Genomic DNA, 27406 nt, shown 5'->3' on the forward strand with positions numbered 1-27406 from the left:
AATGCCAAAAACTAGCAATACCATCATAAGACTAAATGGAACCATATCTATCTCTCTCTGACTAGGAGATAAAAAAAGATGAACATCTTAGCCGCTGTCTTTCTCTATAAGATTTCTGTTCAAAATGCGTTATAATCTAAAATGTCACGTGACTTTGAATATTAATATGATTTAAAAATCTCGTGACTTTTAAAGCATAACGTATTTTGGTCCGAAATAACGAGTGGAAAGAATGTTTCTTGTATAATGTTTCTACCTAATCACAGATCCGGACTAACCTTTGTAGTAACAAGAAACAAATTATAAAATTGAAATGCCGAGACTGATAATTTTATGTATATAATTCCATAGACGCTACCACTTCACCATACAGGGTGTTAAAATTTCATAATATTTTAAAGTTCCACTTCCTTTAAAGTTGCAGTTTTACGTTAAATTTTAGTACACGTATTACTTTTCATAATATATACGATTATAATTTATAAGTTGCTACAACGTACAAGGTGTGGCGTTTTGAGATGACGGACTGAAGATCCATACCAATAAACTCCTTATTGTATAGAACATTTTTCATCCCTCGCGCATTTTTTAACGCCTTGTATATAGTTTTGAATCGGTTTATAGAATTTTCATCAGTTTCGATACCTTATTCAGTATTTGTAATGGTAGATATTACACTAATATGATTTTTTTTCTCTTTACGAATAATTCGTCAGATGTCAGAAATAAATTGTAAAAATTTAACAATTCGTATCAAATGAATAGAACACGTTTATTATAAGAAAAGTACTGCGAAAGTTCCCCGTGTATAGCAGGTGTCAAAATTTTTTAACAAATAGTAATTGGTTTCAGTTTCGGTTTTTAGCAAAAAAAAACAGTATTTTAATTATCGGTTTCTTTACCGTCAAGTTTCGTACTATTTTAGAGCATTTTGACATTTTTATAAATTAAATTACCATTCTCACTTAGATCATCTTTGAAGCCATTTACCGCGAAAATACAGCAATACTGCATATAGTATGTAGGTAAATCGAGCTAAATCGATCTACATATTTTCACCGCAAGAATTGGTAGAGCATTTTTATCGATGTTTTTCTAAGAAGCTCTATATTATAAATTGCAAAATCTTGACGGTTCTCACATTAGTAGGTGAAATGTGTGGATAATATTTTAGTTGAAATTAAAATGCATAGTGTCGCTAAAAAACAAACCAATATGCTGATCACAGATTTTATAAGCATAAAGAAATTTAAAAGTCAGAAATTGAATTCCTATTTTTGAAAACTCTAAGATATACAGTTTGTCAAGTGTTTGGATTCAATTTTAATTTTGTCCTCATATTTCCTACAATTTTGAGTACTTGGTTAAATATTTTAAATGATTCAATTGTCCCTTTGGCCAAATCAATTTTTTTTCTCAGTTTTTGAATGATCGTATATTTGACAATATGAGAATTCTATGTTCAATCTATAAACTTTTTTATCTCTTACATCTTTCCGTATCTAGAAATGTAAGTGGGAATGCATAGAGTATTCGGGTTTCATACTGGAAAACCATGACCTTATCTAGGTAATTTTGTAAATAACTGTAAAACGATAATAGATATATAAAAAGTATAAGAAATAAAAAAATTTCTTAATTGAACAAGGATACAAATATAGGCAAATAATTATCCATTGGAGTATCACGAAGAAAGTTTCATGTAGAAAATTGGGGATTGACGCTAGACAAATACCACATTGTAGATTAGCACAAAGAGTTGACTATGTAAGTTCCAACAATTTGCAAATTGTCTAAATGTCGACTCAATATCTCAAGAAGTGTCAGTGCTTTGGCTAAAAAAAGATAATTAAAAATTACTTTTAACATATGTACGTATTTAAATAATCTTGTACTTTTGAAAAACACGAATCGAATTTACCACCGATAGATTTCTTTCTGTTTAAGGAATCTATAGTTAAGTGAATGTCCGTCTTTTTTTGGGACACCCTATATATGTATATATAACATCTTTCGTTGATTCAGTTGTAAATTGGTTTGTCTGATAAATATATTTACGTTAACACCATACGTAAATTTGCAGCCACACTTGAGCATGATCAGTCGGATCATTGGAATCATAAATAGCTGGGTCTTGAACCCATTATCATTTTCAAAGTAAGCGATGATCTAATAATAGCAAAAAACGTCATTAAAAATTATGTCACTGCTCCTAAATCCTACGTGATAGCAATAGCAAGCGGCAAAAATCCCATTACAGGAACTGGGAAGTTTCACCAAAGCACCAGTCATGCGCCACGCTATTCCGCGTCTGCGAACGTGTGATTCGGGCTCTTGGTAGTGCGCATGATTCGTCCATTTCACACCTCCCCATGTCGTCAATCGTCAACACTCGAACGATGCAAGGCTGCAAGGGGAACAAAGATGGCTATGGATCTATCGGCCATTTTCTAAAGTGAGATAGAACAAAGTGTTTTTTGTGATTTTAAAGGAAATTCGGGGATAATTCAACGATTTTTTCGTGGAATAAGGTAAGATCGGTTACGAAGTTATATAAAAACGACCTTTCCGCTTGATTTAAGTGAAAATTCGATAGAAAATCAACTAATAACGATAGGCGTCCTCTCAGACGTAACGACAGTGAAGGAAGGCGAATCGTTTTCTTTGTTGTTTCTATACTCTTATTTCATTTTATCACTTACGTCTTTGTTGTGTAAAAAGAGATAAATTTGGAAGAAGGATGAAGAGTCTCTCAACATGTTTTTCTACAATAAGAGGGATTTTCCCCTGAATTTTCTTTATTAACAATACAAATATCTATAGACAATTTCAATATCCAGACACCGATACCACGCCCTTTAGGTTAAATTTAACTTATGCATACGAGCAATATGGATTTTTGTTATATGAATATTTTCAGATTTGCTTTACTCTTTCTTACATTATACAGGTTGTCTCGAAAGTAACTGGTACACTACCACGCATTCTACTTAGGAAAATTATTCTAAATTTTTATACCAAAAAGAGTGTTCTAAAATTAAGTGGGCATCTAAAAGCGAAATTGTTTACTATGTAAATTGTAGTGGGTTTATACGAAAAAGCCTTCTTGGCCAAAATACAGGATGTTATAGTTTAAAATTTTTAAAAAATTCATAGCACCTTCAGTTTATAATTTATTATCAAGTTGATACTTTAGTCTACATCACTATGATGTATAGTTTGTTGTGGAACTCTACAGTGTAGTACTCTTTATGGTTCAGGATGAAACTTGGAACAATTTCCAACTATATTATTTAAATACCTAGTTTTTTGAAAATATATTTGAATATTTGTAAAAAAAATTTCATTCAAATTTTTACCTTTGAATAGTTGAAATTTAGTCGAATGATAATGATTTGATAAAATAAAAAGAGGCCCTATACACTAATTTTTATGATATAAGAAAATACATACAGTTTATAGCATTTACTACAGTAAAATTTCCAATTTTCAAACGGTGAGGTTAACTTCACTGTAAATTATTTTCCTACTTAGATATAAAGTCTATAAGATTATAATATTTAAAATTTACTAAAAAATAGATGGAAAGACAAATTACATACATACATATATATAATTGTGGAAAATACACTAAATATTCGATGATCCTAAATTGTTGAACCATAAGAATTATTCAAATTAATGAACATCAGTCCATTTGAATTTAAGGAGTAGTTTAATTGAATACTCAAATAATTCAAATAGGCATCAATCAGAATTCTTTTTCCACCTCGAACTTTTGGTAGCACGCTATACTGACCGTCTGAAGTCGCTGTTCCCTGTTCAATTTAAAAAGTTTTTCGCCCTCTTGTGTTGTTTCCCTATGAGACACTGTTGTCCAGCTACTTACCTGAAAAAGTATCTGGGAACGGATAACACTTTCCGATAAGAAGTGCATATTATTATGCTTCATATATTCCTAATTGGATTTCGAGATACAAAATAAATTATGGTAAAAACAGGGAGGTTTACCTAGTGTCATTAGACTATTAACCCAAATAATAACGGGCACAGCAGATTTTTGCGGTTTTGTTGGATTTTATTAAATGAAAATTACGTCCACCATTGTGTCCAGATATTTGTATTTTCCATTCTTTTTACCCTTTAAAATTCTTTGTTCTTTCTTTCAACAGTTTTCCAAATAAATTTATCGTACCCAAAAATCTTCCCAGGAGCAATTTTAAATTAACGAATAAAAAACCGAGATTTATTTCCAATTTATAAAATTAAAAAGAATCTTGTAGCATGAAGTGAAGCAGCTTTTTTATAAAACACATTCAGCCGACTTCTTGCATTTATTCTCTATTATTTGAGAGTACACTACACTCATTTGTATCAATGTTTCTGGGACATCCTGTAAACATCGCTGAAACTAGCTATGGTGCTACAGAACCCTATCAAAACGTGTGCGGAGTTAGCACACAAATAGATATTCTAATTCTGTTACAGTTTCAGGACAGGGTGTTTACAGACCATCGAAATGTTTGATCCTAACGTTATAACAACCACCACCCAGCAAACCCAAATTCAGTATCAACAACAACCTCAGCAACAGTCTGATAAAGACAAAAATGGGCAAGTGGAGCAAAAACAGGAGTTTGCTCCATTTTGCTATGCCAATGTGAACATGATTCAGAAAATTACCCCCCAGACGCAACATTCCACTGTCAACATGTCTCAGTTGACTGACGATAAATGTTACATCACTCAACCTGCATTCAGTTATAATTACACTTTGGTAAGGATGAAAACACTAACTTCTGAAATTGAGAGCGACGATGAAAGTTTTTTTCTGTGCCTTGTGCAGGTAAATCAAAACCTCTTGACACAGAACGCCATATCTAACATTACCTTCAAATGCGACGTGTGCGGATTGATGTTTGCGCACTTAAGCCTTCTTAATCATCATAAAAAAGTAAATCACGGTCAAACAGATCAGCAACAGGCTCAGCAGCAGCAGATCACTGTTCAGCTTATGCCGACACAAGTTCAGCAAGCTCAACAACCAACGCAGATACAAATAGTGTCCGCAGATCGTATACGATATTCCTGCGAAGAGTGCGGAATGACTTTCGTCACGCAGGCAGAATTGAAAACTCATAAGATACAAAATCATCAACAGCCCCAACAGCAGGTATGATCCCCCAGTGAAGAAGTGATAGCAACCAATAAATGGCCTTTAAAGGAAATAAAAATTTTCCCAATCTTTGATAGGTGCAAGCTCAAAACCCGCAGCAAACTGGACAACAGGTGAATACTTTGAAAATAAAGAACTGTGAAACTTGTGGGGCTCCTTTGCAGCAAGATACCAACAAGAAAAGGGCAGTCATGAAGGTGACTATTAAATACTTTTTTATTTCAGTTATTTTTAATTTTTTTTTTTATAATTAAATCTAGGTAAAATGTGAAAACTGCCTTAGTGCCGAATCAATTCAACCACAAATATTCGTGGTGGCAGCAGCACCCGAACCAGCACCAACGATTAAATTTGAAGAAAGCACCGGAACTCAGACGCAAAGCCCAACTGCTCTAGGTATGCACATTTCATTTTGGTTCATTGTTAACAATGATCTATTTGAATTGGATGTAGCAAACAATTGCTGACATTCCACTGAAGTTGGTCCTATTTTACCCTTATGCACTTTTTTTATGTCGTCTTGTTGCACATATACGACAGTATTACAAAAGTCAAGGCTACCACTTCAGGAGCGCTTACTACATGTTAATGTATAATAAAAGTTGAAATCTCTTTTTTTCTTAAATTCGACAGAATCAGATCTGGCATTATTCTGTAGGATTTTCTATATATTTTTACACATAACTGTAAAAACCCAAGACATGTAAAACATTCTAAATTATACGTGGGATTTGAAAGTTTCTAAACCAATTACTATTAACATGCCGTCAAAAAAATTTGTTAGGCAAGAAGGCCTGATTTCAGGAAAAACATCACCCTGTAGATTTAGGGAAACAATTGAGAATTCTATTCATGTAGACTCCAATGAGTTACATATTCCAAAATTTCATCTTGATATCTCAAAAACTGTAGGTGCTATGAGGGAAAAAAGAAAATTAATGGTGAATTTTCTTAAAGCTTTGAGAAAAAAAAATCATTTTTCTACCTTGAGATTTTTATATGCTTGAATTTATGATTAGTAGATTGGCTTTTTTTTCGACATACACTATACAATTTCTTGACACGGTGATTTATATTAAAAATTAACCTATTAATAGGTTCCGGAAGCAACGGCCCGTACTTTGGCAACACTCTGTATAAGACCTAAGATGAGATTAGAACATCAGTATTTCTGATTTCTCTGCTATGAAAGCCGAATTTGTCAAAAAATGTGGAAATCTTAAAAAACCATACTACTTCTACTTTTCTAGATAACTCCAAAAAACTAAATGACTTTCACAAGAAGTTACGAATTTACCATACATACTTCGGAAGCAAGTGGCGATTGATTATTTCTCAATAAGTCATCACGTTCTATGCAAAAATGTATCGTTATAATTCTGTATTTTTAACATCAGTTTCGACATGGTTTAAGAACTTTTGAGCAAAGTATCAAATTTAGTGTTTCCATTTTTTGCGAGAAATAACCTGTGGTGATAACAAGGTCTAAACACTCTTCACTTCAGTGCAATTTTTTTAAGTCTGTTCAAGAATTGCTCAAGTTGACAAGGCAAGGAAGCTGTATTTTAGAACGATTGAGCATTTCATTTTGTAAACGAAACTGAACCACCTTTCAGGAAATTGGTTCTTAATGTTTTTTGTGTTTTGCTGTAGGTACTCAAAATTCAATTCCTATTGGTATAAAAAATAATCACCCGGTAAAGAAACGAGGCGTTGCCAGTGTAACCAAGTGCACGAAATGCAATGGAAGTGGAATCATTTTTATAGGGGGAACAAAAAATCAGCAGAATAATGCAGAGAAACCTTTTCATTGCAATATTTGTAATGGTAAGTGATTGTTTCTTTTTTATTAGTATAACATAGTTTGTTGAGGATTTTGTTGCTTTCATAAGAATAACATATATTGTTAATCTATTACATAAATAAATAAATCGTTATGGAAATCTCAACACTTCAGGTTCCTTCAGCCGATATTCGTCTTTGTGGTCCCACAAACGATTACATACAGGAGAGAAAAACTTTAAATGCAACATCTGCGGCTTAGCATTTGCTAAAGCAGCCTACTTAAAGAATCATTCCAGAATACATACAGGAGAAAAACCTTATAGGTAAGTCTGTTCCTCGTTATAAATTTATTTCTTCCACTCTGGTCCTCACTACTTGGCAGACCGTCCAGCCAAAGGGGAAATTCCGGCCACATTTATTATTATCACTAACTATCCACAATTTTTCATCCTATTGGAAGTCCAAATAAAGAATTTTGTTCTAAGCTCTGTGCGAGATAAACATTGGTATGAGGCTGATCATTTTTTGATGAACGATCAAAATGTTTGTGAATAATAAATATTCAAATGAAAATAAGACTAAAAAGACCTCGTAGAAAACTCAAACGAGCCGTTATTTAATAATCAATTTGATTCTATATTAATTTGCTAGAATTTAGATAATTCCAGAAACCTTCAGTACGCAAGGTTTTTTACATGTCTTATGAAATAAATTAGTTAGAGGCAATATCATGGTACAATACTTGATAAGAATAGTTATCAGCTTGTTACGTGGGAAAGGAAAGTTTCTGACGGAGCCGCTGGCGACACTAGTAACTTCGTTGAAAAAAGATCTCGCTTTCGAGTACGACTTACCATATTTTTCTATGACTTACCAGGTTCGATAATCTCCAGACATGACAGTTGTTTTGATTATTCTCCGAAATCTTGAAGTAATCTATATAGTACCACACGCATCGTGACGTCGTTGTCATTATGTTAATCGACTAGTATGTCCTAGTTGACTAACGGTTACGTAATATTGTTACACACAGTTTAAATCTGCATTACACACACTTACCTATATGTAAGTGCTGAGTTTTCATTGTTTAGTTGTCATTACGTTATGTACGATTTACTGGTGAAAGGGTAGCAATATATTATCATGACTTACAACTCACCACATGAAATAGAACTAAAGTCTTTCTTTTAGTTCTGATACCACATTTAAATTTATAAAGAGGTGATCGCTCGAGTCCTACAGTGGTTTCAATTTTCAAGAGATATTGAAACCGGATAATACAAATTCTCATTTAATATCCAGTATGAAAATTTAATATAAAACCATGTCAACTACGCTATAAAGCAGTATTTTTTTACGATTTACCCCTGTAGTTTACAGCACTTGAATTTAGCATAAAGGGCGTAATTCTCCAGGTGCAACGTTTGCGGAATGCAATTTTCCCAGTCACCCCATCTCAAGAATCACGAGCGAATACATTCAGGGGAACGACCGTATGTATGCGAAGTCTGCGATAAATCGTTTGCCAGACATTCGACTTTGTGGAATCACAGACGAATCCACACAGGAGAAAAACCCTACAGGTCAGGCAAAATCAATTTAAAATGAACTTTAGGGACAATTTAAATCACATGGTGTTTCTAACGCTTTTAGGTGCGACATATGTAGTTCGTGCTTCAATCAGGCAACTCATCTTAAAAACCACCAAAAGGTCCATTCCGGCGAGAAGCCATTTAAATGTGATATTTGTACTGTAGGATTTTCTGATAGGTACAGTATTAGTTTGAGTGCATTTCGAAGGGTGGTGTGTAAATAAAGCATTTGCATCAAGGTTCGCCCTAAAGAGGCACAGAAATATTCATGAGAAATACGGACGAACAAAACCGATGATACAAAGCGGCAGCGAGAACGAGAATGAGAAATGTATTGATGCGGAAGTCTTACAAGTCCAGGAAGGGTGAGTCTAAGTGCACTTATCATAAGATTAAATAGTACCGAAGATACCAGCCCCGAGTTAACTTTAGTGCAAAATGTCTCTTTTGAAAGTTACTCTAATAGCCGTTTTTTGCAGTCAATACTGGAAATGAGTAGACTTGGTGAAATTTCGAAAAAATACGAAATGTATGAATTTTTTTGCATCATATCTCTGCAACAATAAATAATTAATTTTAATTTTAATATGAGATCATGAGGCCTATAAAAACGGTTTCCGTTAATTGTTTGTAGTTATACAAGCTAACTGGTGTTATTCAGTGACATTGCCACTGCATCAAAGAATTGCAGCAGGGCAACCATTTATTGCATGGAAACACGCTAACTGCATCAGTGCAATTCTCGATTCAGGAATAGACAGAAGCTATAAATCATTTCAAATCTCCCGATTTCTATTATTGTAGGACCTATCGGTTTTTCTCGGACAAATGATTCACTATTTTTATTTATATTTAGGTCTGAACATGAAGAACTAGTAGAAGCCAAGTTTGAAGGCAAATACGAGGAGGCTGAAGAAATTGAAGAGATGGAAGATATATCAGAACTGCAAGTGCAATTGCAGTAACTGCTTTGCCATTTAGAATAGTTAATGAAAGACGCTTCTCTTTTAGTAACCTTGACATTACAAGTTAGATCTTACCTAACTGCATGAATTTAGTAAGTCTAAGTAAATAAATGTTAATATTTCTTAGGGAGTATTGTCAAGTTGAAGCACTATTTTAGAATGTTTCTTGGTTTAGTTTGAATATGCTGTAACGACAAAAGATACTTTGCTGTTGTACAGCGTATTTTTTTAACACGAGCCAAACGTTTCGCTGTTTCTTTTCAAATCATCCATAGATAAATTTACCTAACAGCTGCGGTTGCACACACAACACACGTTACCCATGGTGTTGTGAGAGAAACGATTGACTACAAGTCCGTGAACGTTATAAATGGCTCATGTTAAAAAAAATCTTATTTGAATATTCATTTTGGAATATGTATTTTTTTAGAAATTGTTTTTTTCTGTTGTTGCTACACTTTCAAAGGAAATTAATAATTCAGATTAAAATTTCTTTTGTATATAAATTAGTGTTTTTTTTTCCTATTAACATAATGAAATCGGAAAGTATAGAAATGGCGAAATATGGAAATAAGCATCGACTTATTTCATCTCACACATCCTCTTATTTAAACAGGTTAAGAGAGATGAAAATCTGTAACGTTTTTGTCAACATACTGTAAACAGCAAGTTTTAAATAAGTACTGGCCTATTCTATTGAGTAAAAGCTATTCCCTTCATTACCACTGTTAGTAAAGTATAGTAAAATGCGTTACTTTTTAATAATTTCGTTTATTTTCATTTGAATACACGTGTACTAGTTATTAATTTATTAACTAACTACAAGATAAAATGTAAATTATCATCTAATTTAAATAGTTACGAATATTTAACAAGGAGAACATCCAATAAATACAATAATATGAGTGGAATGAGTGGAATTTTCACAATAAATATTTCGTTGAAAATATTAAGACAACAAATGTATATAACAATATAAGGTAATAGTTCAATATTTGCATCTATACAGGGTGTCTCGAAATAATTTTAACAGCACATCCTAAAACATAAAGTAAAAAGTCCATATTGACAAAAAAAAGTGTTGGTTATGGGGATAAAAGTAGTATGATGGTAGGGGTGGGGTAAAAGGGAAGCAATTCTGATACTTTTTCAAATTGCTGAACAATAGCCAATAAACACGAAAATATGCAAAAACCAAAACAGTTTTTAAGTTGAACGATGACTTGAAACTTTTGGTTAGTGAATGATGTCCTCAAAAAATATCTCTTTGTAGAATTTGGATTGAATTTAAACGTCATTTTAAGAAAATTTGAACTAAATATCTCAAAAATTGGAAGAGAAAAATGCGAAAATTCGCCATCACCATGTATGTTTATTAATATGCGTTGTTCAAAAAATGCTTTTTTACAATGTAGTCTTACTTCACGATTTTCTATGAGTTCTTAAAAAGACAAAAATTTAAACTGAAACACCCTGAAAAAGTCCTTGTTTTTTTTTTAGACCAGAAACCCTTTGACGTTCTCACATGTTTCAGTGTATCGTGTAATTCATTTCCCAAAATTTAAATTCCTGGTTCGATTGGAAAATTGCAGATCAAAGGGCCTGTGGCTGTGGGTAAACTAAAAAAAAATGATAATTACATAAGGTAAATGGGCTACCCAAAATATCACCGTAAATATTCTAACAATCGTTTGACATGTTCGAGACTGTAGGTCATAACTTTAGTTTTGAAATGCAAATTGAAATTTTTATAGCGAGTATCTACAGAAAGGAAACGCTTATAGATATACATTTATAGGCTCCCTTTGGCTTAATTCTTGTCGCAGAGTTAGGTACTGATGCTGTAAAACAACTACTCAACGTAATTTCTGGACACCCTGTATATTTTTTTACTTCACAGGCGCACTAAATTTAAGAAATAAACGCACCAAAACCTTTGTAAATATTAGGTACTGGATGCGAAACGCTTGAATTGGGCTACAAATTGGAGTTTTTGCTAATGCTTATGTTATTAATAATTGATTATGACTTGATCCGCCTTGACACTATAGGTGACCAAGTGAAGTAGAGCGCATCTAATGTTATAGCACAAGCGCATCTGTTGTATTGTTTTTTAAACATAGGGTGAGTTTTTTATGTTACCTAATTGGAGCTGAAAGACTTACGGAATCGATTGAGCTTGGATAGAATTGCAGATTGAGGAGACTAGGGATTTAAACTCACTGTTGTTTTTTTTTAAGTTTACAACTTATTAGTTTTTACAAAAACCAAATTTAGTCGGTTTCTTCAAGTCGACCTGATTGAGTTATTATTGGTTTTAGGAAAACAACATAAATACGAGAGTTGTGGGGAATTTTACCTTGCTTAGGGCAGGTTCACAGATTTTTTCTGACAGTTGTCCTTTTTTAAAATATGACGTAAACATAGGAAATTTTTAGATGAAGCCACAACCTACTGTGCTTCGCATTAAAAAAAGGACGTTTACGTCATATTTCAAAAATGACAGCTGCCATAAGAAAATGACATGTTTTTCCAGGTCTCATCTCGAAACATCTGTATTTGCACTATTTCTATAGGACCAACTTGTCTAAATCTACTTAAAGAAATCGACGAAATACGGCATTTCTTAAAGATAATGTCTAGTAGGGCATGAACATTAAAAAAAAAAAAACAAGAATAATTTTAAAGCTCGTTCTCCAAAATTAGAAGTTTTCCCCATTTAATCGCCTTTGCAACTCGGCACGTTTCAGCGATACCTTCACTGAATATCGGAAAACCCCCCTGTGTATTTATTTTAGTAACGATCCTTAAATTTGCGTATCTATAATGAATGATATAATTTGCACCATCATTGACATGGTCACCCGTTATACAAGTTTCCTTCGTCTTATATAGCAGCTTTATGAAAATAATACTTTTTTTCATAAACATTTAACCATGTACACTGTAATACTACATAATTACAATAATTTCGTTTCAAGGTCCTGGATTATGTATTCTTTTTATGCAACGGTGATATGTCCTGCAGCAAATCGAAATTAAGGATAGCAGAAAACGCAAGTTTTGTATTTATTTTTTTTTGAGAGATGGTTTGTACTTTTATTGAGGAAAAAATTAAAATAACATGTATACAGGGTGTGTGTTTAACATATGGCACAAATTTAAGAGAACATTTTTTGTGTCAAAATAAGAAAGAAAGTTATCGTTACTAGAAAATTGGACTTACGTATGAATCCTAGTTGGTGATAGTCATTTTGAGCAATTTTTAAAGTAATGTTTTAATTGAAAAAGCTTTAATTCCATTATATATTTTTTGGGGAGTTTATTTTAATTTTGTTTACAGACAGATCGTATTTTACTCACTTCAAACTTGCCCCGTAAGCTTACCCGTGGAATTTCTGGATGAACTATGATATCAAGACACCCCCTAAACCTGGTAAAAAACAGTAGAAATGAAATTTCTAATGTTTATTACCAATAAATCAGCATAAGTATTTTTTAAGTAATAATTAAAACCCAGTGATTTGTTAAATTTCAACACTCTCTAATTTGGAATTGAAGCGTTTTCAGATATAAAAGTTTATAGGAGCAGATTTTCTCATTTTGACCCAAGAAAAATCACCATAAATTATCGCTGATCGTATACAATGCCTTGTAAAATGTGAACGATCAATGATTGGAAAACGGGGAAGAAAATTTAAATTATACAATTAATACCTGTTACGACTCACTAGATACAAAGTTTACAAATTATTACATATAACCAAATAAACAGTCCTTTCTGAAGACCACCCTTTTGTAGCTTTGAAATCCCTTTATGCAGGTTGTGTCGTAAATAGACAGCGCAAATTTAAGGGGATATTCGTTGAATAAAAATAAGAAAAAAAAATTCATTTCGAGAAGTTCTAGAGTTTTTTGACACCGATAACAAACAACCCTGGTGTTTTCGAAACTGTACAGTAATCACTTAGAAAAATGTATAATATCTTTAATGGTGACAGTAATTTCTAACATTTTTAACCGCATAAAATTGCAAATACACGGTGAAAATGTTAAAGAAATTGGCATAAGCATTTTTTACGTAATGATATATTTATATGTAAATTTTTTTATTTTTATTTTTTATACATTCTGAGTTTTTCGAAACACATTTATAGGAACTTTTTTCTTATGTTGACTTAAAAAGTTTCCCCTTAATTTTGCGCTACATGTTGAAACAACACTCGTTTGTCCCCGCAATACACTTAAGGACCAACTTGCGAATCTGCTTTTAATTTTAAATGTAAGCTAATTTCTATAGAAACGTTGAAATTTATTTCAGCGGCTCTAGCCTTCGTATTGGTCAGATTGTTGTTTTCTATGGATGTTAAAGTTACCCGCGTATGAATAATTTGGCCCTAAATAAACTTGTTTTTCACAATGGCACCAACTGTTGTCAATGACACCTAAAACGAACTCAAGGCTTATAAAGAAAACTATCTAAACGATGAATAGCAATTGATGTATAGTAATGGTTATGATGGTGCACTACTCAGCTCAATGATTAAATTCGTTACAGTTGAATTATTTAGCGAGAATAACCAGAATTAGACAGAAAGCGTGTAATACCGAAAGTACTTACATACACCAAAGAATTACTCTTGTCTGCAGCAATATGTAAGTGCACCTACGCAAGCTACTTAAATAGATTTGCAGGTAAAAACACACGTCCATAAAAAGTCGCTTATGTGTCATATGCCTTTCAAAGAAACACCAATAAAAACTGATCGAGTTAAACCGTCATGCATTAATTCAATATATGTAAGTGGTAAAGCGGGGCGGTTCATTCCTAAGAGCTGGCGTTAAGAAATATTTTTCCACATATCTAAAATTTATCTTTACAAGGACAAAAACTTAAGCTCTAATTAAATCAGGTAGACCCACTTCTTCGAAAACATGTATGTTTTTTGTTGAAATTAACAACCGAGGAAATGTATAAAATTAAAATAACATCAGGTAGTATTACACGAAGAAGTTTGGACACCTAACGTACAGCTGACTAGGCAAAAAGGTGATAATAATTATTATGGGTATTTAGTCGGAAACTGCGTAACAATCTTTCACCAATTGGCTTATCCGCGCATATCTGCAATTTAAAACGTCGTCGAAGTTACTTTAAATCTAGAAAATAGAGAGAAGGTCGTGAACATTACGTTATGATGAATACACGTTAGTAGAGGCTACTCTGTAACTACAAAACTTGGTTAGAAATAAATAAAATCGAAACTAAAATGTGTATTAATCATGCATATGTGATATGGCATTTGTTTAAGAAATACGTTGAAACAATCAGTATATTTAAATATTTAATTACACTTGGTTTTGATTAGGAGAGACGTGCCACCATTGAATGGCTAGCAGGACTGCCAAACTTGAACCCATCAGATTTTTTCCTCGGATTTATATTAAAGGCAGAGTTTCTGCACAATTAAAGTTCCGTTTAATCTTTAGAAATAGCTACTGTCGAGAATTCTGCAGTGTCCCAGACGATCAAATAACTCATGCAGCGTATTAGGCATTAAGTTTTTGAGCATCGACAGAATTGGGTTTATTTTGGTCACGTCTTCCATAAACAAACTAAGCTCACAGCTGATGTGAAAGATTTTCGTGGAGGATATATGGAATGCGTTTTTTACGTCAGAAAAAGAGGAAATGCCGGTATCTCATTCAAATGATACTGCCCAGTATAACAAGAACACAGATGATCTGAAACCTGCACGTACGTTAAATAATCATGAACACTTCCTTGTATACAACAAAACAATGATGTTAATCCCCATGAAAGAAAAAATCAGGTTGCAGGCCTCAAAACTTACTAAACAATGTTCCAATCCCAATATCTCTAATTAAGTTTACTCACCAGGAGTATAAACTGGTACATCACCTTGATTTAAAGCGGCACTTTCGCCAGCAGCAGCCGTAGGTGGCGCTGGCATGGCGTAAATGGGGTTGCTAGGCCCTTTTTTCGGTGATGGCTGACTCGTTACAGGAGATCCCCCTCTGGATCCAGCTCTGTCTTCGTCACTACCATCATCCTGAAACAAATTTCTATTAGTTCTCTGGCACGGTGGGTTATCGTCGATCAACTTTTTGCGATCTGTATCGATTCTTCACGGGTAAAACACAAAATTAATAGGAAAACTACATTGTAGCTTAATTGAAATTTGTTGTAAAATGAAAATAAAATAATGGATCTTGTAAGCTTTGATCAAATTACAGCTGTTGATTAGTGTAATATCGTATAAAAATAGCTGATACAAGATAAAACGGTATAACTAATAAGATTTTTGATACAGGTAGTAAACTCGAGCTCAATTGATTTTCACCTGGTCCACCGTTAGAAGGGTTAGCACGGCGACTTCGGAAAGATTGGGTTAAATGAGAAAAAATTTATATAATACAAAGGTCAACAAAACACATGAAAACTATTGTTTTCAAGCTATTAGAAACAAAAGCGGGCAATTTTTCATGTTTTATTTTTTTCTGACGATGTTCAAACACTACTAAACAAGTAAATACATAATTCAATACAATCAGCTTCTCAAACTTGTTTTAAAAAAATCTGATTGATATTAAAACAACGAAATTGATGATGGCTACTCGTAGTCGAATCGTCTGATAAAATTCCATCAGATTTCCTTTAATTTTAATATTTCTCTTAGAAAAGAAAATAATAATCGTGTCATTTCGTAAATATTTAAGTTTACAAATTTAGTAATGTCGAAATCTACTGTCATTTCCGATATCTCCATACTGGTCCTTCTTATATACATATATATTGGACGGTTAGTTAGATCGTTCCTTAAGTAAAATTTACAAATTGTTACGTAAGAATAAAGAGAAGCTTGAACGCTCCGTACTTGATTCGTACTTATTATACACGCTACCTTGCATTTTTCCTTACCATGCGGACTCTTAACAAGAATAGCTGTATATATGGGTGTGTATCAATGGCGAGCATAAAGCTTAAAAAAATATATTTGGGGCACACGAATCGACTCAGGTATTCAGGCATAAAATGCTATTAGCTTGATTTATGTATTTGATTACTCCAAATAATTCCCAGGGGACCTATATACGGTCATCCACATGTTACGGGCATAAATAATAGGTGAACGAAGGTACTTAAAACATTTTGTTTTTTGGCATTCTTTATAACGTAAAAATACTCTGTGGGTGAATGACCTTGCCTGTATCACCATCCACTATGAAGCAGTAACGTCCCATGCCATTTTCTCACATGGAAAACTGATTTTTTTATCCCCAACAAGTTTATGAAATATTGCATAAGGGTGGATAGGACGGCCATGTCGCGACAATGCCATGGATTTAAGAAAGTTTAATATATACCGTCTTGTTTTTTAACAATAATAATTAAAATAGCAAATAAAATAGTCAATCATACGTTAAAATCAATTGATAATCTATAAGTATTCGTTTACTTAACTGGAGTAAACACATTGTAGCAGTGGAATAGAAAAATATATAAAAATACACCGGGTGAATTAAAAAAAAACTTTATACCCTTCAAATTTCTAGATATTATATGAATATTGAAAATGTTGAGACGTTGACTTTAAAATTGAGGAGGAAGGCGAAAAATGAAAAAATTGTCACCCTTAACCGATAATATCGCAGAGATGGAGCCCCTTCGTTTTTTTTTAATAAGGAAAATGTCACATATCATTTAAAGACGGTTCTAAGCTTCTTTCCTTTGTCTGTTATTAAGCCCTTCCGGACCTTATGCCCTGTGCGTTCATGAAAAGCAGTTTATATAATTAAGTTTTGTCGGAAAAATGTTATTTAATCACGAGAGAACTCATTAGTATTAATGAGTTGCTTGCATCTTTTTCGTATATTTGGCTTAGCTTGCTGAAAAAATATATATTCTAATCGATCTTTTTCGTAAATATTTAAAAGTTTACAAGAGTTAAGAGTAGCAAAGCCAAACTCACAGTGTGGTAGGTAGCCCACAGGCACATTTGCATTCGATGCTTTAAATTAAATATTTGCCACAAACCATCTGAGACAATTTTCAAGTATTATTCGCGCTTTCAAGCCGTGACCTCACGTAACTGCTCTCCGACGTTTTGCCTACTCCTGCGATGAATCTTATACAAAGATACTCATTATCTAATTCTTCATCAAGAGTCACGGAAGATCACTTCATTGTCATTAACAATATTCAAAAAAGACGTGAATAAGGTCTGTGCAAGCAATTCTAGACCACGGCTTAAAAGTCGAGGTATTAAGAATACACATTAAACCGTCATGAAATACCTTCACGGTCAACTAATATAATTTATATTAAATCAGAACCTCTGTTCAGAAATCATCTACTAAAGGTTTATATGTCCGCAAAAACCTTATGTTCAAAAAATAGATAATTAACATCAAACAAACCACTTTACTACATTAACTTACCGGTCTTTTACCCGGTTGGGTGGTGACTGGTTGGCCTGAACTCGGCCCTCCCTCCCGCTGAAAACATCACTACAGTGAGAACTCACTAATGACCCGTATGTATGTATAACAAAAAAATATACATATACCGGGCGTCACAAGCAAGTAGTACGTACTGTAACTTTTTAACTAATTATTTTTTTAAACGAAATTTTCTGAGTATGTTTACAATTTAAAACTAGCTATTCCCCATGCCATTTTTGGTTTAGCTGAAAATTGTTCCAACTTTCGAATTTTAAAGTGGATATTTTGTATATTATTTTGCAATGAGATTCTAGACTTCATTCCCTACCCAATCTGTTTGTTTTTTGCGTAAAAAGCCACTAATAGTTTGTGATTGATTTTTCAGTATAAAGTACTGTGATCTGAAAAAATTATTATCACCCGCGATACTATTATCCATGAGTTTAGAAACAGATGATAGTCTATTAATCGCCACGGAGTAACAAATATTATCACGCCTGATGGCATTATTTGTTGCTTAAATTTTGGGTCTTAATCCGCATCCTACCATGTAACCACTTGGTCATGAACACATATTAAATATTATATTTGTTCAAAATCAGTTTTTGCACATATAAACTTGTGTTAATATTACAAAAACATTTGACCTTTCGCGTCAAAAATTGACAAGTGATATATGACATCTAGAATGACACCTGTAATCTATAGTATATTAAAAATTAAGTCTAAATTAGGATGTCATATTTTAAATTCGAAAGTTAGAATGATTTTCGACTAAACTAGAAATTGCATTAAGTTTGGTCTGAGAGCAAATATCGCAGCTTTTGATTGTAAACGTACCCCAAAAAGTACATTACAAAAAAATAATTATCAATAGTCACTGGTGTGAGTCACTTGCTTGGGACACCCGGTACATTCAGGTATGAAAGTGACCCTAGAAAAAAAATGTTTTATGTAAAATGAAATTGTCTCTATAAGGGAGATAACAGGGATCTGGGAAACAGTAAGAGTGTGTGTTAAATAAGGTAAAGTTTGATTTCTCAGTAGTAGTAGTTAATACATAGTATTTTCCAGGCCATTTCTGAAGATACAAATCTAAGATGACTTTCCCACCAACACCTTTTTAAAAGCAAAAATATGTGTTTGAAATATGATTTTCGATTTTGAGTCACACCTTGTACTCGGAAATTTGAAACATAAATCTGGAACCAATACCAATATGTAGTATGTTTTGTGGTATTAGTTAATATTCAAAAAATCAGAGACACTTTTATTGAAATCAACGTAATTTAATGGACTATATGTTGGTACCAAATCTAGATATGTACATCCCTAAACTGAACTAACCTAAACGGCAGTAAAATTTTCTGAAATAGAAAAACGCAAATCAAATTAGAATGTCTTTTTCGAATTATTAACGAAAAGTGACTGGCAAGTGTAAAAATACATAAACTGATAGTTAAGTACCTACGCATGCAAGAATTCTCCGAACTAGTAAATGAAACCTACCTACCTATGATTTTATTAATTTTTCTACAGCCGTGTGATAATGTTACTTTATCGAGCGCCATTTTTTTTTATTGACGTAAATTCTATGCTGGAACTATATTTATTTATTATTTATATATGCCGACTACACAGTCATAAGTAACAGTTACTTTGTGTTATGTAACTAATCTAGAGTTGTATGAGACGAATTTCTGTGGCCAGCCATTGTTTCTAGTTTATGGTTCTATGGCCGAATGAGTTTGCAAACGAAACCGTAATCGGATTTACCGAATAAAACGTACGCATTAAATACTGCGCTTTATGCCCAACTAAATCAAAGATCCTGCTTATAAAACTTAAGTATTGTCTCAGCAGAGCATTTTTGGAAAACTTCATGGCTCACATTGGATCGATTATATTCTGAAAAAAATCTTCAGATTCGAACTTTTAAAAGGGCTTAGCTTCCTTAAAGTCAATTTTCAGACTTGTACTTGTATAAAGTTTTTTGTCGTACAAAGCCTACATTTAATTTTGAAACACTTTGTATAGTTGTTACTTCCGCGCTCGTGGACCCACCATTCAGTCAATTGTCCTCGGCGTGTTTCGTTATGCATGAAATTAAACGTGTTGCGATGAACTGAATCAACAAAACCTATTCGAATTCTTTAAGTTACACAGGGAGTCCGAACTTTTAGGGGTCAAACACTTTAACCACGATTTCTACATAGAAACACAATCATACTTTGCTGTATAAGTTATGTCCCAAAAATGTTTTAATTCACTTTACAAAAAAAAATATTGTTAATGCATTAAGATGATTTTTAATTTTTTACTATAAAACGGTATGTTTTTCAAAAAAAAAGATTAGATATCGTTTTTAATCAAAAATGAATACAGACTAAAAATGTGATTTTTATTTCGAGAAAAACCAATGCCTTGCCTTTTTTTTAATTTATTTTCATAGGCGTGGCTATGTGCTACTGTTGAAATCAAGTAATTATATTTTATTTTTAAAAATTAGTTATTTGTTATGAGTAACGTCTACAAAATTGCAATAAAATATATGGTTATATAACAAACTACGATTATTTTTGAATGTACGTCGTAAAGAAAATTTGATTCCAAAAAGGTGGGACACTCTGCATATATATATTGAATTGTTCGATAATTCTATACACATACTATAATTTGTTAATTCAATAATGTTTTAGTTATACCCACTTTTTTCATTGAATGCCGCCCAAATACTATCATTCACATACCGACCATTTTTTACCTGATTTAATTAGTGTCAATCTGTTTCTTGCTGATACACGAATGATGATATCAGAATTTAATCCCTGATCGTGAACTCTTGTGCTAGCCGTTATAAGGAACTGCCTAACAACGGATACGTTATATTTTAATTACTTTTTTTAAGCACCTGTTTGCCAAAAATCGATGAAAAAGACTGACTTCGATAGTCTAGTTCATTATTATTTAACTTGAACTATTGTATACTGATTTGCAATAAATTTTAATAGAATTAATGCTAATATTAAGTATATCTAGATTTTGAATGGTACGTATTAACAAGAGAGAGGAAATACATATATTACTTTACAGCCTAGATATTAAAAGCAATACTTTACACTCTGCTTTTGAGAGTGCTAATGTGTTTTACTGTACAGTTAAAATGAACATTCTCGGTCGAACACAACAAGGATGTACAGTTGATCGCCTTATATCAGTACGCCTTGTGTACCAGGTGGTTTCTTGGCATGCAAGATATGAAATGTTTTATACTTGGAACTTTATAAATGTATTAAAAAAAAGAAACGTCAAATGTGTGCCTTTAAACGTATTTTGTTGGCCTATCTGAACACAATTTCCGATTATGTCTTAAATAGAAGCTATTACTCATGTACCGATTGAAGCTACATTTTTAAGCTAATTTCATATAAATCCTAATGTTCCACACTTCAGCACAAATGTTTAAACAGTGAAAATGACTATTTAGCTCACTGAGAGTCAACCATTAACGTTATCGGAAACGTGAGGTAATGCAAGGTCACAATTGCCTTAGCAGCATTGACGTGGATTCAGGTTAGTTTAAGTTACATAAAAAAGGAAATATTTACTATGTAGAAAATAGAACATTTAAAAGTTTAGGTGAGAGTGTCTACCATTCTGAAGAGTACTACTAAAGAAAATACGTTGAAATGAAAACAACACACTTACAAATGACGAAATTATATAACACAGTACGATGACATGTCCAGTGAAATTGTTTAACTAAAGAAACTTTTACCAATCCCTTCGACGCTTCCCGATTAATCCCAGGAACCACTAGGACTTCAGCCTTAATCTAAGTTGCAATCTACTTACCGTAATTCTTATTTGGACATTTTTAAAAACTGGGAGATGCATCAAAAATCGCATAAAAACAGCTCACTTTCTACTCTAACACATTTCCAACAAGTTTTCGAAAAAAATAATTTAGGCCACATAACATTTTCCTGAAAACTTAGTGCGGACGCTTTGTCTAATAAAATAAATTTTCTGATAGCCAGCAACCTCAAGAAAGAATTTTTGAATTAGCGTGAAAGCAAAAAATAAACAAAATTTTATTGATTATAATAAGTATCCGATTTTGATCCTCTTCTGGCGTTTTATAGAATAATTAATGCGGTCGTATTTCACACATCGGGCCTTGAATATATTTTTATTTTCAAACAATCAGAGCGTTCTTGGTTAAAAACAAATTAACGGTGTTTTACTTGTGTAACTTCTTCCAAACTCGAACAGTATATTACTTCTTTTCAGAGCAACGCTATGTCAGTAATCAGCCTCACCCCGGGTATTTTTACTCACCTCTCAATGCGATTCACCTGAGAGACTCAGTTCAACAGCAATAGCAAGCAAAGCAAAAACTAAGCAAGGTCAAAAAGAGAAACGTGGATTAGAATCTCCAAAAATTTGCCGATAAAAATGAATGGACACGAAAATAACTTGTTCAACGGTAAGATTCTAATCCACATTCTGCAGGCAGCAGAAAGCAAAAACCAATCTAATTCAGCCAGAGGAATTAAATGCTCAACTTACATTCAATGTGTGATAATCCCCAGTATCTTCTGGTGGCCTGGGTTTACATTTGCCGCAACAAAAGTTGCAACAGCAACACAGGCAGCAACAGCAGTAGCATCCCGTCGCGATGCCACATATTATAAACAGGGCCTAAAATTGAAAAAACATTTATAAATTAATAGAGAGCGTGCATTTTACTCGGTGCATTTAAGGCCGGTCGATTATATGCAGTTGAATTTTCAAAGCCACTCCAGTTTTGCACTTCCATAAAATTGCAACAATTTTTATCGGAGACATGCACTGGATGATAAATTTATTGTAGCGTTTTTTCTTGTTGTTTACAGTTTCAGACTTATTATTTGTGAAGTGCACTTTTGCAGACTTTTCTAGTAACTTCCAGGGCTGTGTACGCAGGAAAGGAACAGATAAAAGCTATTAACATTATTACTTCTGGCTATTTCTAATGGAAGTTTTTCTATTTAGAATCTTTATCTCATCGAACTGCTGCTAGTAGTTTTCGATCCACAATCGACTACCATTACTAACGGGGCATCCGGTGTATAGAGTGACCGGAAATAACCTCGAAACATTTTAGGAGGTGATTTTAGAGATTAAAATTTAAAAAAAGTTCTTATAAATATACCCCAAAAATAACTTTTTAAAGAGAGAATTCTGAAGATGTTTTTCTTTGCAATATTTTCGAAAGGATTGGCGTTAAAATCATGAAATTCCGTACATTTTAATAAGTTGGAATCGAAAAATTTTTTGAGTTAATAATTGCAGATTTTAGTCAGGGGCGTAACATACAAGGGTTCCCGCGTAAATAGTGCCCTAACTTTTTTGTTTGTGACATTTCTTAATTTTTTAAATAAAATTACTGAACTGGATATATTTTAAAATAAATTCGACCAACTTATATTCGAAAACAGCATGCCATACTTATATAATGTAGTTTGAAAATATGTTTTTATAGAGTAAAAGTATTTATGATATCTACACGTATATCTGGCTTTTTATCACACGTTTGCAGAACAGTTGGTCATTTCGCCACTCATCTTCCCTTTGGGACACGTCCGAAGGATACGAAAAAAATACGACGATCGTATTTACGTAGCATGCCGTATTGTAGATAATGGAAAAATGGCATATAATCGACGATATAAATAAGAATTATAATTAATAGGACGACTTGCGATTTATGGCCTACCTCTAATTTGCACCCGAGCACAGGGAAACTCTCTACATATGAAACCAACGTCGTTAAATTAACGCTATCTGGCATTATACCTTTACACAAAATCACGCAAAGATCTAATTTACATTGCAACCAAATTTTTTACTAGTGAAACGTAAAGTCGCATGCAAATCTCATAAACTGCTTGTATACAAGCTTTGGCTTGTTTACTTATGTGACCTTACTTTAGATTTAAGTCTTTAAATCTGTTTTATCTTTAGTTAGGAAACCGTGGTGATATCGTAACACAAGCTGAAGATTATAAATAAAATTCATTTGAAATTTTAAGTAAACATTTCCTTTATATGACACCATTCAGATAAAATGTTGGGTGGTGTGACTGCAATTATAATAATATTGTAATTTCAATGGCTACTGCCAACATTGTAAGAAAACAACCTCTTACCTTGCACCAAGTTGAAGTCACAACAAAATAGGCATTTACGTTCTCTTCCCCAAACTGTTCTGCAATATACAGCCCAAGAGAACCATAATTATCATAGATATTTCTTCTCGTTGGATCGCTTAAGATTGTGTGAGCTCTGTAATATCTCTAGTTATCATACCAAAAATCTGAAGTTACCGTACACCTACATCTTACCTATTAACTTCCTTAAATTTTTCCGCAGCTTCAGGATTATTAGGATTCTTGTCTGGGTGGTATTTCAGAGCTAAACGACGGTAAGTTTTTTTAATCTCATCCGCTGAAGCAGTTTTTGGAAGGGCTAAGATTTCATATAGTGAATCGCCTTGGGTTCTGAAATAAGTTTTCTCTAACTTATTGGCCCTTATACAAAAAAGCTTGAATAAATGGGTGTAGATATAAATGAACAATAGCATAGTAAGTGTACTCTATTCAGGAGAAGTTTGCGTCGCTCCTATCTACGGACATTTACTTGTACAATATAGACAGATAGTGCATATATCTAGAGTGATACAAAAAAGTATCCGTACGGTAAGTTATTACATAAATTTATAGTTTTAGAGGCGACGTATACAATTTATTATCAAAATATGTAACAATTTATAACAACAATGTATGTATAACAAAAATGATAATCAAGAAATTAGTCAAAGAAATTCCAATTTTAAGTAAACATTAACTTTAAAGAATTTTTAAATTCAATCTGACTACGACCTCCAGGGTTTGAGATTTTTTTGGAGGTTTCCTCCTTCCATGACTCTTTGATTCTTTTCTTAGCATTTTTTAAGAATTGAGAGGTTTTCGTTCTTAAAACGAATTATAAATGGCAAAGTCCGAGAACCGAGCTATGGATTTTCACGTGTCATGAAAACCTATGGAAAAAGCAGCCACCGCGCAGCTGCCAGTTAAATCATTATCTACCAGGTTCCCTACTTACCTTGTTACGTTGTCATTAATAATTACCAAAATAAGTTTCATATTATAAAAGACAAAGAAGACATTTTAATGAGCAGCGTTGTTTATTTATTTTTTTTTTATTTCAAAAAATCCATTATAAACTATATTTATAGTCCGGAATACAAGACGAGGAAAACACATATCGACATTGACCAGTCACCATACTGCCAATAAAAAAAAGTTATTAAGATAGGTAAAATTCATACTGCCAATTTAAAGGTTCATCAAAGTGACTTAAATTTATAAAAATGTAATTATTTTTCTAGAGCATTAAAGATTCAAATAAATATATTTTCCAGAATCAAAGAACTCTAAATTGAAAAATAGCAGATAGTCAAGATGCTGAATGACATCTAGAATCTAAATATTGAAAAATACACAGGACGTCCAATTTAAAATTCGCAAATAAAGATGGTTTCTGGCTAAACTAGACATTGCATCAAATTGGTCATAATAACACATAATGGAGTTTTAGTTGGTGAAAAATTTCTTTTCATACAAATAATCAGTATAAAAGTTGTAGGTGTCAACCATTTGTTTGGGACACCTAGTACGATCATAATCAGCAAACACGGCGCTGTACAACTCCGAATCACAATATAAGGTGATCCATTTAAAAAAGTTCATTTGTGAGCCCACCAATTTCTTAGGTATGCAACATAAATAAAAACTACCCCTTAAAAATTTTATGTGAATAACTAAAACTTCAAAAAATTAATGATTGGAGATGCTGTGTTGAGCTGAAAGAATTAGAAAATCATATTGTTGCCAGATAACTGCCTAATTCACCCAGATATAACAAATTTGGTATGCATTAGATAAGTCTGCATGCCACCAAATACAAAATCCAAGCTACAGCTTATGGATAAGAGTCCATATCCATAGTTTAAAAAGCAATTATCACCAACTTCTTTCAAAAATGGTAAATTTTCTTGATAATAACAGAGAAAATTTCAATATCTTCCTTGTATATTCAATACATTTCATTCACATAGTCTGGAGAAGGATATGAACAAAGACTTTCTGATATTAAGATTCATTTTCATCCATACAATCGCCTGTCTTTAGTGGAATAGTGGAAGAAAATTTAAAAGAAAGATGATGACAACAACATTTCAAACTATTTTCCTTGTTCCCAAAATGACTTCAATGAATTCATTTATGCTAATGACAAGATTGTGACTGCTGAGTACCTAGGTGATGATGAAGTCACTCTTGGTTCTGTCTCTTCTTGGGTACATATTGATGACCTGAAGGAAGATGAAGATCAAGATGAATTCATCATTGAGAAGTTAATACCAGTTACGACCATATTAGAAAAACATAAATATATTGAGAGTGTTTGTAACTTCCATGAATCTCGAAACACTACCCAAAATGTCCTGAATAGATTTTTGGAAATGGAATTATACATGAATGACTTTTCTCAAGTAAGCTTCCAGAAAGGAATTATTTTTATTTAAGAAACACAGACGATAAGTCAAACAAACCATTTTAGTTTCTATGAGTAAAGGCGTGAAGTTATACAAGATGACTAAAAAGAAAGGGATGTCCAATTCTGCAGAATTACTGGCTTACTAATAATAATACAAATTAGAAATTTTGTTAGCATTATTTGCTAAGTATACGGAAATGTTTGTTAGGATAATGATAATTTGGAATGTAAAAACTTAAAAGATTAAAAGATTATTAACAAAAAATGAGCGCTGATAAACATAAAAAGCTCAAAAATATCTAGTGCAATATCTACTTACGAAAGTTTTCGTTTGGCGTCCATAACAGCCCTTTGAATAGAAGTTCTAACTATAAAATCTTCTGCACCCTACAAGAGGGCCGATAAGTTGATCTTCAAATGTAGTGAAAATGGCGAAAGTTTTTTGCCTCGACTTTATCAAATAAATGACTGCATTTTATATTATTTATAATAGCTTCTTACGACTATCGTGTATAGGGTAGTGACGATTGAATTGAAAAATTGAAAAGTAATAAATGTGATAAATGAGAGCAACTGTCACAATGAAGTATTGTCAATTACATTGCCAAAGGCCAACTGTCAACCAATTTTTTCGGGGTGTAATTATGTGTACAGCTGCACGATTATAAGTCTTAAGACACGTGACTACGTTAATATGGCAACGCTGCACGCATTTTATTAGCCACAGAGTAGGAAAAAACATTTATTTAGTTTCTTTATTTATTACTCTTTTGTATTTTTTTCCGTCTGCTGGTTTAAGCGGATCTAATTCGGATCGA

At 32.8% G+C, this 27406-nt stretch overlaps 2 protein-coding genes across 7 annotated transcripts; one reads left to right on the top strand and one right to left on the bottom strand.

Moving 5' to 3' along the window:
• Positions 1-2383: 2383 nt before the first annotated feature.
• On the top strand, positions 2384-10024 carry LOC136347485 (transcription factor Clamp-like). Of its 2 annotated transcripts, XM_066297518.1 has the most exons (11): positions 2385-2531; positions 4489-4777; positions 4847-5173; positions 5254-5373; positions 5437-5572; positions 6830-7003; positions 7134-7284; positions 8377-8544; positions 8615-8731; positions 8793-8918; positions 9410-10024. In XM_066297518.1, exons 2-11 carry the CDS (start codon positions 4520-4522, stop codon positions 9516-9518), a joined length of 1686 nt encoding a protein of 561 aa, XP_066153615.1. In that variant the 5' UTR covers positions 2385-2531; positions 4489-4519; the 3' UTR covers positions 9519-10024. The 2 variants fall into 2 exon arrangements, with proteins under 2 accessions (XP_066153614.1, XP_066153615.1); XM_066297517.1 differs by having other exon boundaries at positions 2384-2531; positions 4489-5173.
• Positions 10025-10273: 249 nt separating this feature from the next.
• On the bottom strand, positions 10274-27238 carry Csp (Cysteine string protein). Of its 5 annotated transcripts, none has more exons than XM_066297543.1 (7): positions 26908-27238; positions 24374-24529; positions 24179-24314; positions 22557-22688; positions 17982-18038; positions 15442-15592; positions 10274-14678 (listed from the first exon to the last, which is right to left on the bottom strand). In XM_066297543.1, the coding sequence occupies exons 1-7, from the start codon at positions 26928-26930 to the stop codon at positions 14668-14670; spliced, it is 666 nt and encodes a 221-aa protein (XP_066153640.1). In that variant the 5' UTR covers positions 26931-27238; the 3' UTR covers positions 10274-14667. The 5 variants fall into 5 exon arrangements, with proteins under 5 accessions (XP_066153640.1, XP_066153639.1, XP_066153638.1 ...); XM_066297542.1 differs by having other exon boundaries at positions 10274-14643; positions 26908-27237; XM_066297541.1 differs by having other exon boundaries at positions 15418-15592; positions 26908-27233.
• Positions 27239-27406: the final 168 nt, after the last annotated feature.

The sequence above is a fragment of the Euwallacea fornicatus genome, chromosome 29 (assembly GCF_040115645.1).
Source record: "Euwallacea fornicatus isolate EFF26 chromosome 29, ASM4011564v1, whole genome shotgun sequence".
NCBI lineage: Eukaryota > Metazoa > Arthropoda > Insecta > Coleoptera > Curculionidae > Euwallacea > Euwallacea fornicatus.

Bases quoted from the DNA above. Each gene is read 5' to 3' on its own strand.
- Csp (XM_066297540.1), bottom strand. From the start codon at position 26,930: ATGGACGCCAAACGAAAACTTTC. The intron at 24,530-26,907 runs GTAAGTAGATAT...AACTTATTTCAG, and splicing joins GACGCCAAACGAAAACTTTC to AACCCAAGGCGATTCACTAT. The intron at 22,689-24,178 runs GTAAGAGGTTGT...TTTCAATTTTAG, and splicing joins TGACTTCAACTTGGTGCAAG to GCCCTGTTTATAATATGTGG.
- LOC136347485 (XM_066297517.1), top strand. From the start codon at position 4,520: ATGTTTGATCCTAACGTTATAACAACCACCACCCAGCAAACCCAAATT. The intron at 7,004-7,133 runs GTAAGTGATTGT...TCAACACTTCAG, and splicing joins TCATTGCAATATTTGTAATG to GTTCCTTCAGCCGATATTCG. The intron at 7,285-8,376 runs GTAAGTCTGTTC...GTAATTCTCCAG, and splicing joins ACAGGAGAAAAACCTTATAG to GTGCAACGTTTGCGGAATGC.